The 10,517-nt window shown below is 64.6% G+C and overlaps 1 protein-coding gene across 2 annotated transcripts; it reads left to right on the top strand.

The window, feature by feature from the left end:
• Positions 1-6: 6 nt before the first annotated feature.
• Positions 7-9,332, top strand: FAM69B (family with sequence similarity 69, member B). 2 transcript variants are annotated; one of them, XM_012644650.1, is made up of 5 exons: positions 7-90; positions 3,512-3,646; positions 7,319-7,426; positions 7,522-7,698; positions 8,296-9,332. In XM_012644650.1, the coding sequence occupies exons 1-5, from the start codon at positions 28-30 to the stop codon at positions 9,106-9,108; spliced, it is 1,296 nt and encodes a 431-aa protein (XP_012500104.1). In that variant the 5' UTR covers positions 7-27; the 3' UTR covers positions 9,109-9,332. The 2 variants fall into 2 exon arrangements, with proteins under 2 accessions (XP_012500104.1, XP_012500105.1); XM_012644651.1 differs by lacking the exon at positions 7-90 and adding an exon at positions 3,148-3,298.
• The last annotated feature ends 1,185 nt before the right edge of the window (positions 9,333-10,517 follow it).

The following is a 10,517-nucleotide window of genomic DNA, read 5'->3' as shown; positions in this document are numbered from 1 at the left end:
CCCGCGCAGCCCCGGCCGGCGCCCACCATGCGGCGGCTGCGGCGCCTGGCGCACCTGGTGCTCTTCTGCCCCTTCTCCAAGGGCCTGCAGGTAAGCGCGGCGCCTGGCGCGGGGCCCGGGCCGCCCGCCGCGCAGACCCGCCGCCTCTGGGCGCGGAAGGGCGACGTCCAGCCCCGGGGGTGGGGCCGAACGCGGAGGGTGGGCCCCGATTCAGGACCCAAAGGGTTAACGAATGTGGGTGGGGAGGGGTGGCCCCCGGGCGGGAGGCAGGGCCGGGGACTTGGAGAGGACCGGGGACGGGGGAAAGGGTGGGGAGAAGCGGGGCGGAGGGTCCTGGCGCCGCGGATGCTGCGGGCTGGCAGCCCCCGCCCCCCCAGGCCAGACCCTGCTCCCCGGGTCCACAGGCCACACCAAAGTCCTTTCCTTTTCTCTCCACTTAAAAAATAAGGTGTGCTTTTCTGCTGTAGAAAACTTGGGATACATAGAAACGCCCTAGGAGACACTGACCTCCCCTTGGGTCATCCCATCAGCCAGCCAGAGAGCAGGGAGCGTGCCCTGACCAGGGTGACCTTGGACCAGTCACCGCCTGCAGGGGAGGCCCAAGCTGCCTTGGGCTCCAGCTGCCCGAAACCCTTTCACCTGCTTTGGGGAGGTCCGGCCAGGCAGCATCAGTCTCAAGCCGTCTAGGACCCCCCCCTCACGTCCTCCCAGGCGCTCCAGGACCCCAGGCACTTGCGGGAGGGCGCCGGCCTGGTCAGATCAGTGCGGTCCTGGGTCAGTGTGGGAGGGTGCCTGCCCGGGTCCTGTCCTTGCTGAGGGCATGGCTGGCCTCCGCTCCCTCCCCGGCAGAGGGGGTGCAGCCCTGAAACTCACAGGTTGCACTGCCACCCTCTGAGCCCAGACGCCCTGCCTGCCTGGCCAGCCCAGCCCTGGGCAAGGTGGGAGCTGAGGGGTTGGAGGACCGCTCCTTACGCCAGGAGGCGGGGTGAGCATCCACCCCCAGGCCTGAGGAAGGGCCTTGACCCAGAGACCCAGAGCAGTGCGCCAGGCCCTCTGAGCTCTGCCCAGGAATGGTGGCAGAGGGGTTTGGGCCCGTTTCCCTGGGGCTGGCTCAGGGGGAGAGCTCTGGTCTGAGCCCAGTCCAGCCCCTGGCAGTGTGGCCATTCACGCTGAGCCTCAGACTCCCGGGCTGTGAAACACCCTTCTGGGTTGGTGGCCAGGGGCATTTGGCTGTTACCAATTCCGGAGCAGCTCCCTCCACCCTTCAAGTGGCTCCACTGGGGAGCTGGTCCCCTCCTGCCCCTGCAAAGCCCAAGCCCAGGCCTGGCGGGGAGGGGCATCCTCCAGACTTGCCAGTCTGCCCCCCACAAGCCCCCTGGAGCCTGGGTGGGCCAGACAGTACCCTGGAGGCCCCAGGGGAGTCAGGACGGCTCCACTGGAGCCGCCAGAGAGGGAGCCGCCCGCACAGAACCTGAGCCCACAGCCTGAGTCCCCGTGGGTCTGGCTGGGGAGTGGGTGGTGCCTGGGCTGGGCCCCTAGTTCTGGGTCACTTTGTCCAACCCAGGCAGCCCCTGGGTCCAGCGACGGCCGCAGCCTACCCACCTCCTGGCTGTGCCCTAGACCCCCAGCCCATGCTGGACCTCCCTGCTCGGCCTGCCTCGGGCATGCTCCCCTGAGCCAGTTCTCCGACCTCATCCTGCCAAAACAGCACCCCCTCTAGCACCGCCCCCCACTGTTTCTCTGCTTTCCTGTTTTTCGTTTTGCACAAATCTGACGGAAACAGATGCAGTGCCAGGGACAAGTGGGCCCGAGGGGGCGGGGGCCCAACCTGGGCCGTGGCTGTCTCCAGCGGAGCTGTGCCCCTCCCCCAGCTCCCTAGAGTCCTCCTGCCCAGCCCCTCCTGGGGTGGCTGCCCAGGGAGCTGGTGCCAGGGAAGCGGGGGTGGGCTGGGGGAGGGGTTCCTCCCCAGCTGCCTAGGCTGGGCCTTGTCCTCTGTGGGGAGCTGGTGGCCCCATTTCTCAGAGGAGGAGGCTCCTGCCCCAGCCCCGAGCTCCCCAGGACTCAGCAGGGCTGGAGCCCATGGCTCCTTACTGTGGCTCTGCCCTGGGGCTGTGGGGCATATGGCCAGAAGGTCCCAGGGGGGTGGGGACATGGCTTGGCCCAGTGGTCATCCTCTTCTGGTGGCAGGTAGACAGGAGGCCACTGGGGTGCTTGGTGCCAGCATCAGGGCCCCCTCTTGGGGGGGAGGCTGGCCCCGAAGTCTGCGCCCTCCTGCGCTCAGCTGTGGGTCAAGGATGTCTGAGCCCCCGCATGGGACAAGCCACCTGGTAACACAGTCCCCTTTGCTTGCCGTTCCTAGACAGCACCCCATGAGGGCTACAGCTTGCCAGGGCAGGGGGTGGGGGAGGGAGGTCATACCCAGCTGTCCCTTGCTGTCACCCTCAGAAACCTGGCTGGGAGGGCTGGGTGGGAAACAGTGCCCCCAGCACCTGAGCCAGGACGCTGGGACCCTCACACCGTGACTCCACTTGACAGTAGGGGAAACCAAGGCAGAGGGCTGAGGCAGAGTGACCCAGAGCCCTCTGTGAGCACAGTTCCAAGACCCCAGACGTCTGGGCTGGGGCCTCTGGCCGTGGGGCAGGGGCTGCTTATATTTTTTTCATTGTGCTAAAATACACATAACATTTTCCACTTTAACTATTTTTACGTGCACAGTTCAGTGTCATTAAGGACGTTCCCACTGCTGTGCAGCCGTCGCCACCATCCACCCAGAGAACTTTCCATCTTCCCAGCCTGCTGCTCTGTCCCCATGAAACACCGGCTCCCCCCCGCTCCGCCCCTCCACCCCCACCTTTCTTCTCCCTGTCTCTATGGACTTGACGACTCTGGGGACCTCGGAAAGGTGGAATCACACAGGATATGTCCTCTTGTGACTGCCCACGTCACTGAGCATGATGCCCTGCAGGGGCTTGTATCGAAATCTCCTTCCCCTTGAGGCTAGACACCCCTGCACCCCCATGGATGCTGGGGCTGCGTCCACCGCTTCCGGCCCGCAGCCTCCAGCCCCGTCCCCACCACAGCGGGAAAGGGGAAAGGCAGCGTCGCTTGCGTGCTTGGGGCGGGTGGACCCTCCCCAACCGCCAGGTGCTGCTCACGGGAGCTGGTACAGAAGCGAAAACGGTAGGAAATTCATTCGAGCAAGACAGGACAGTTTCTGTGAAGTATCTTTATTCAGCAAAATAAAGCACTGGCCACCCTCTACCCCATTTTGAAACGTATTTTTACCTGCCCGTGAAATGTAAGTCTGGGAGGCGCCACCCCTGCCTGTAGACCGCACGTGGGGGAGGGAGCCGGGAGGGGGCGCCGAGCCCATGGTGGACGTGGCCCTGGAAGCCAGAGGGGGTGCCGGAGGCCAAGGGGTCCCGAGGCTCCTTATCTATGAAATGCGGGTCAGCACCCCCAAATGCAGGGCGCTGACGGCACTTCCTCACGTGGCTCCCTCCCCGAGCAGGGCCGGCTCCCGGGCCTCAGGGTCAAGTCCGTCTTCCTGGTCTGGCTGGGCATCTTTGCGGGCAGCTGGATGGTGTACCTGCACTACTCGTCCTACTCGGAGCTGTGTCGCGGCCGCGTCTGCCAGGTGGTCATCGTAAGTGTTGCGGGGTGTGGATGAGATGCTCAGCCCGGCCCTGGAGGGGCCTGGTGAGGCCCTCGGCCGTGAGGCCACGAGGGTCTCAGGGTGGAATCTGCGCTCTGCAGAGCAGCCTCTGGCCGGGCGTGGAGGATTGGGGGTCGGGGGGCCAGTGGGGAGATAGGGGGGCTGCTGTGGGTGCCCAGGAGAGCGTGGGCGGCTTGGACCAGCCAGTGGCTGGGGACAGGGTGGAGTCCGGAAATGTTTGGGAGGGAGGACGTTTTAGCAGGGGGACCAGGACGCACAGCTGTCCTCACTGCGGCAGACTGGAGGACACCCCTGTGCACTTGCTGGGCGGCCTCCAGGGTTCCTCCTGGGGCAGGGGCCTTCCAGAGCCCGCACCCCAGGGAGATGGGGCTAAAGTCCCCCCAGTGGGTGAGGATGTGTGTGTGTGAGCGAGCGTGAGCACATGCGTGTCAGCCTGTGAGCTGCTCTCCATGCCCTGTGACTGGCTGGGGGAGAGGGTGCGACAGCCCCATTCTCCTGGCAAACTCCAGTTCCAAGAGCTGGGTGGACCTCCATGGTCATCTTGACCCCACCCTACCTGGCCTGCTGGTAGCCGGAGCCCTTGAGACGCTAATGACCGGGTCCCGATGCCTCCCCTCCACCTGGGGCCAGATGCTGTCCTGTAGCAGCAGGAGCTCCTGGGGCGTCGAGGGAGCACCTCCCCCGTGGGGCTGTGTGGCTGCTGAAGCTGCAGGGTGGGGGCGGCTTCAGGCGGGCCTGCCCTGGCCACCGCTCCTGGCTCCCGAGGCCCTGGGCCCTGCAGAGCCCTGTCTGACAGGGTGGCTGTGGGGGAGGAGGGTGTGGGGATCCGGGCGGGCAGAGCCCATGTGACAGAACTTGTGTGGGGCCTGTTGGTCCTGGGGGACGGTTACTGGACGTGGGAGCTCCCGGTGTCTGGGAGTTGGCTGCTGACTAAGGGCCTCCAGGCCAGCCAGCGCCCCACTGGGGGCCCTCACGTCCCTGCTCCGATGCACTTGTCCATCCCAGAAGTACTCAGCAGTGGCTTCCAGGCACCAGGCCCGAGCTGGGGGACAGCCCCGCCCCACAGTCCAGGGGCCTCTGAGCCGGGCGGGCGGAGGGTGGGCTGGGCCCAGGGCCGAGGGTGAGGGCTGCAGGGCGCACCCTGAGTGGACTCACCACGGGCAGGACAGCGGCAGAGGGGCCAGGCCTCGGGACCAGGGAGGTGAGGGTTGGGCACTGGCCAGTGGGTGCAGAGAGCAGGTGGTCAGGGCATTGGCAGCTGTGTTCCGAACGCCCACAGGGTGCCAGACCGAGCAGGCCGCCGCGGGGAGCAGAAGGACGTGCCCCCAAATGGGGAGGCTGCAGCGTCCTGGGCTGGCTGGCCCTTCTGCCCAGCAGGGCCCTCCCAGAGGTCACTGCCATCCTGGCTCTCCTGAAGCCTGTCCCCAGGGGCCGTGGGGATGTCCCCTCCTTTCCAGAGGAAGCCCTCCCACCACCTGCCTGCTTCACACGGGCATTAGATACCTCAGGTTCCCAGGCCTGTCCACGTTCACACGGGGGTGGTGACAGTGCCAGGGGTCATGGATCAGGCACTAGCAGGGCTGGGAGGTGAGGGGACTTGCTGGGGACCTGATGGGCAGCCTCAGCACCTGAGGAAGCCCCTGTAGCCCTGGTGACGTGCAGGGAAGGTGCCTGGGAAGGTGGTGTGGGTCCCGGAGCCCTGGCTCCCAGCTGGCGGTGGGCCATGTGGCCAACTCCCGCCATTGCCCCCCCCCCCCACCTGTGCGGAGCAGCCTCCTGCCGCTCTGGCGGTTCGCAGTGTAGAGTAGAAGTCCCCTAACCAGTGTCGACGGGGGTCCGAGCAGAACCCTGGCACCGAGAGCCTGCCTACAGGTGTGGAGTTTTCATAGTGTCCCTTGTCTGTCTGGAAGAGCTGTGGTTTTCACACTGCCCCTGGACAGGCACTGCCTTCGTGGTTCACGTGGCTGAATCCATGGCCTCTGGCTGGCTCGGTCTCATTTTTGTCCCCAGCCCCTGCCCTCCCCCCACCTTGGATGGCAGGATGCTTGGCACACTCCTCCCGCTCTTCCTTCCTCCAAGCCTGGCCGACAGCACCCGGCCCTGTGGCAGCCGGTGTACCTCCAGGAGTTCACCCCACGTGCCCCCGAGAGGAAGGGCTGGACTCCATGGGTGCCCCATGACCTCCTGGCTCCCTGCTTTCCCTGGGATTCGGGGCTGCAGGGCCCTGTCTGATTTAATTACTGCCAACCGTGTCTCCTTGTGCATCTGGCTGATGAAGGGCCTGGCAGGGAGGACAGGGCTGGGAGTAATTGTCGGGCCCCAGGGTGCTGTTTTCTGAGCTGATGGTGACAAACAGCACTGGTAATAGCAGTCACTGTGCTCTGAGCCTGGCCCCACGCCACACTGACGCCCCAAGATGAGGGAGCACTCTCCCACCGCAGTGGCGAGGAGGTGGAGGCTGGGGGCAGCCGGTGGGCTTGGTCGCCACCTCGCAGCATCCCCCTCCACGCGGGGCACCCTGCAGACGGGCCAGCCTGGCGGGGAGCCCTGTCCTGACTGCACTTGGGGTGGGACAGCATCATGGGGCCTGCGCTGCTGCGTCAGGGCACAGGGAAGGCGGGACCAAGTCCGTGCGAAGGGGGCGTGGAAACCGTGCAGCCGTACTGCCGGGAGAAGCGTGGCTCCGGGAGCTGTCCTGAGAGCCCAGCTAGGCCAGGGTTCCAGTTCCAGAGCGGCCGGCAGCCCCGCTAACGGGCAGTGACGCGGGCTGGCCGTGGTGCTGCAGTGTGCCTTTCCCAGGACTCCTGCCTGCGGGACAGCCTAATGGGTAGTCCCACTGAGACCAGGGCCCCTCACGCAGGAAAGCTGCTCACACTGGCGATGCTCTGTGGCTCGGCTGAGCCGCACTGGTGCAGGTGCCCACCCTATGTTCTTCCTGGCGTCCGAGGCACTGATTCCGTACACCACCAGGACCCTGCGCAGGGAGGGCACCGCCCGGAAGGAATGGGAAGTCGGCAGGGGGGGTGGGGGGTGCGACATGCAATGTGTACGAGGGAACGGGGTGTAGGCCCCGTTGCAGGTTCGCAGGCCCGTGCCTGCATGGTCCAGACCCAGCCCGCTAGGCCGGGAGGTGCGTCTAAACTCTTATCTCGAGCCGCCAGCTTGGGCTTGACCATTAGGATGTGGTGTTCTCCTTGCCAGACGTGGTAGGGGTGGGGGGTGCCCCGCAGCAGACAGGCCCATCCCGGAGCTGCCAATGGTGTGTGCCAGGTATGTGCCAGGGCCCGGCAGTGCCTGCGGAGGAGCTGGCAGCTCTAGGATGCAGCGAGCCGGCGGCCCCACCCGCCGCTGTGCTGGCCCCCGCGTGGCTCAGGGCCTGTCGTGGGCCCGAGGCTGCTGGGTCACCACCAGCTCCAGCAGTTTGAAACCTGAGAAAAGTGCTGCGGCCGCAGTGTTGGGCATGCTGGGTCCTGGGACAGACCAGCAGATGTGATGGGACCCCTCCCACCCCGATGGCCACTTTGCTTTGCCAGTTGGTTCCCTCCTTCCCAGGAATCGTGGGTGTGGGGAGGGGCTTGGAGGGGGCAGGGGGCTTGACCACCCAGCCCCTGCCCCTGACACACCCTGGCACTGTCTCCCCAGTGTGACCAGTACCGCAAGGGCATCATCTCAGGCTCCATCTGCCAGGACCTGTGTGAGCTGCACAAGGTGGAGTGGAGGACCTGTCTGTCATCGGCCCCGGGCCAGCAGGTATGCCTGCAGGCAGGGCGGGGTGGGCCTGGGGCTGAGGCCGCCTGTGTAGCGGGAGGGCCACATCTGCAGAGGACCCCTGTGGTCCCGTGCAGGTGTACAGCGGGCTCTGGAGGGACAAGGATGTGACCATCAAGTGTGGCATTGAGGAGGCCCTGGACTCTAAGGCCCAGCCGGATGTGGCCCCCCGACGGGAGCTGGTGCTGTTTGACAAGCCCACCCGGGGCACCTCGATTAAGGAATTCCGGGAGATGACCCTCAGCTTCCTCAAGGTCAGTCGGCTTTCCTGGGGAGCGGATGGGCTGTCTGTTGCAGCTGTGGAGTCCGTGCCCAGGATGCGTGTGGTGGGCAGCCTGGGCACCTACGTGCAGGCCAGGTGCAGGTGGACCCCAGGCGGGTGGCAGGCCAAGGAAGCAGCCTCCCCAGGGCAGGAGGGGGCCAGACGGGCTGGCAGAGCCAAGGCCCTGAAGCAGGTCCACTGTGGCAGGAGGTGAGGACCAGCCGGGAGGGGGAACGAGGGCTCGGGGATGAAGGCACCTGCCAGCCTCTGCCCTCTGCCGATTCTAACCCCCAGAAGTTGGAGGCTTCTCTGTGCCCAGGTGCCCACTGCCCAGGCTCCCCACGGGCACCCCAGGCCGCTGGGAGTTGGGAGGCCTGACTGGTAGCAGCAGGAGCACAGGCCAGGGAGGGTGAGGGGCCCCCATGTTGCTGGCTGTCCCCTCCAGCTACATGGTCGCAGGCTGGGACTGCCAACCTGGCAGATGCGCCAGTCTCGCCCATAGCCGCCTTGCCAGGACCAGGTCAGGCGAGGTCATGCTCCCAGGGCTCCAAGATGACCAGGTCTCCCTTCCTTTGGTCCCAAATGCCAGGCGAACCTGGGAGACCTGCCCTCACTACCAGCGCTGGTTGGCCAGGTCCTGCTCATGGCTGACTTCAACAAGGACAGCCGGGTGTCCCTGGCTGAAGCCAAGTCCGTGTGGGCCCTGCTGCAGCGCAACGAGTTCCTGCTGCTGCTGTCCCTGCAGGAGAAGGAGCACGCCTCCAGGCTGCTGGGCTACTGCGGGGACCTCTACCTCACCGAAGGCATTCCCCACGGGCCCTGGCATGTGGCCGCACTACCGCCCCTGCTGCGCCCACTGCTGCCGCCCGCCCTGCACAGCACCCTCCAGCAGTGGCTGGGGCCCGCGTGGCCCTGGCGGGCCAAGATCGCCATCGGCCTGCTGGAGTTCGTGGAGGAGCTCTTCCATGGCTCCTACGGGACCTTCTACATGTGTGAGACCACGCTGGCCAACGTGGGCTACACGGCCACCTACGACTTCAAGATGGCCGACCTGCAGCAGGTGGCCCCAGAGGCTGCCGTGCGCCGCTTCCTTCAGGGCCGCCGCTGCGAGCACAGCGCTGACTGCACCTACGGGCGCGACTGCAGGGCACCTTGTGACAGGCTCATGAGGCAGTGCAAGGGTGACCTCATCCAGCCCAACCTTGCCAAGGTGTGTGAGCTGCTGCGGGACTACCTGCTGCCCGGCGCCCCTGCCGACCTCCGGGAGGAGCTGGGCTCGCAGCTGCGAACCTGCACCACGCTGAGCGGGCTGGCCAGCCAGGTGGAGGCCCACCACTCGCTGGTGCTCAGCCACCTCAAGACGCTGCTGTGGAAGAAGATCTCCAACACCAAGTACTCCTGACAGCACGGGTCGGCCTCCTCCCTGGTCGCCCTGGGGGACCCGACCCACGGCCGCCTCTCCCTCCCTCCCTCAAGCCGTCCCCACAGCATCGGGGCTCCCTGGATTGCAGCAGCCCAGATGGGACCCTCAGAGCTCAACGAAAGGCTGGACAAGGAGGGCAGGAAGAGCCTGGAGACCCAAGGGGGACCCGCCCAGGCCCAGCTGGGCTGTTGCTCTGAAGAGCATCATGCAAATAAATAGCTTTTATGTGATGCGCCAGTGTCTGGAGTAGAGCACCGGCCCCGGCAGCTGGGCGCTCAGCGGGACGTCCCCTCGCCCTGGTCCTGTGCTGTCCCAGAGCCCTTGCCTGGCCTCTCCCCTCACGGTGCGCCATCCGTCACAGGGGCTTGGGGGGAGTCTGGGAAACTTTGATTTCTAAAGTAGCCAATAAACAGCAACGCCCAAGCCTGGATTATGGCTTGGCTTATGATAAAGGTCAGACCAAGATACTCTAGTATCAACACAGATTGACCACAATATTCTAAAAACTGATTTTACAAAAATTAGCCATTGGCTTTCAAACTCCTTATCTAGGCAGCAGCCAGGTGATGCTGCACTGCAGCTCTTCCCTGTCCCCTGCGAGGCTGCGCACCCAGGGGCGTCCAGCACCTGCCCCCTACAGGGAATCCCCCTCAGAGGAAAGTTCAAATCAGGATACAGTGTATTCAAGACCAATTTATTCTCAAGTTTTGCCAACACAGAAATACTCTCCTTGAAGTGCATCAAATCTTTCCATTCACTTTTTAAAACCTCTTGCTTAAAATTCCAACTGTAATGCCCGTATCCCTAATGCTAATCCTTTTTTTTCACTCTTGCCCAGGCGGGAATACAGTGGCATCATAACTCACCATAACCTAAAACTCCTGGGTTAAAGTGATCCTCCTGCCTCAGCCTCCTGAGTAGCTGGGACTACAGGTGCACACCATTATGTCCTGCTAAGTTTTTACATTTTTATAGAGACAGGGTCTCACAATGTTGCTCAGGCTGGCCTCGAACTCCTGGCCTCGTAATCCTCGACATGGGGCTTTAAAAGGGGCAATTAAAGTAATATGAAGTCTGTTCTGCACAGGGTGGTCCCAGCAGGTACCTCCAGGCAGCTGTGGTACAGCCCCACCCAGGCAGAGGGTTGAGGTCACAGGCATGCCAGCGTCAGCCTGCCCACCCTTGGAATAAAAGCAGGACAGTCGGCAGCTGCGTGGCCTGGGGTAGGCGGGCCTCAGACACCGCATGTGCCTGGTCCCAGGGTGGCAAAGCCCACAGCTGCACCTCCGTCCCTCCGTCCTTGCTGGACTCCAGATCTGAAAAATGAACAAGACGGTGAAGTAGACCAGGGCTCGCTCTTAACCTGGACTCGCTGAATGACCTCTAGG

The sequence above is a fragment of the Propithecus coquereli genome, unplaced genomic scaffold (assembly GCF_000956105.1).
Source record: "Propithecus coquereli isolate 6110/MARCELLA unplaced genomic scaffold, Pcoq_1.0 Scaffold2166, whole genome shotgun sequence".
NCBI classification, from domain to species: domain Eukaryota; kingdom Metazoa; phylum Chordata; class Mammalia; order Primates; family Indriidae; genus Propithecus; species Propithecus coquereli.
The sequence above is the reverse complement of the archived record's forward strand: the minus strand, read 5'-3'. Positions and strand labels throughout refer to the sequence as shown.

Coding starts and splice junctions, on each gene's coding strand:
- FAM69B (XM_012644650.1), top strand. CDS start 28: ATGCGGCGGCTGCGGCGCCTGGCGCACCTGGTGCTCTTCTGCCCCTTC. Junction 91..3,511: donor CCTTCTCCAAGGGCCTGCAG/GTAAGCGCGGCG, acceptor CTCCCCGAGCAG/GGCCGGCTCCCGGGCCTCAG. Junction 7,699..8,295: donor TGACCCTCAGCTTCCTCAAG/GTCAGTCGGCTT, acceptor CCCAAATGCCAG/GCGAACCTGGGAGACCTGCC.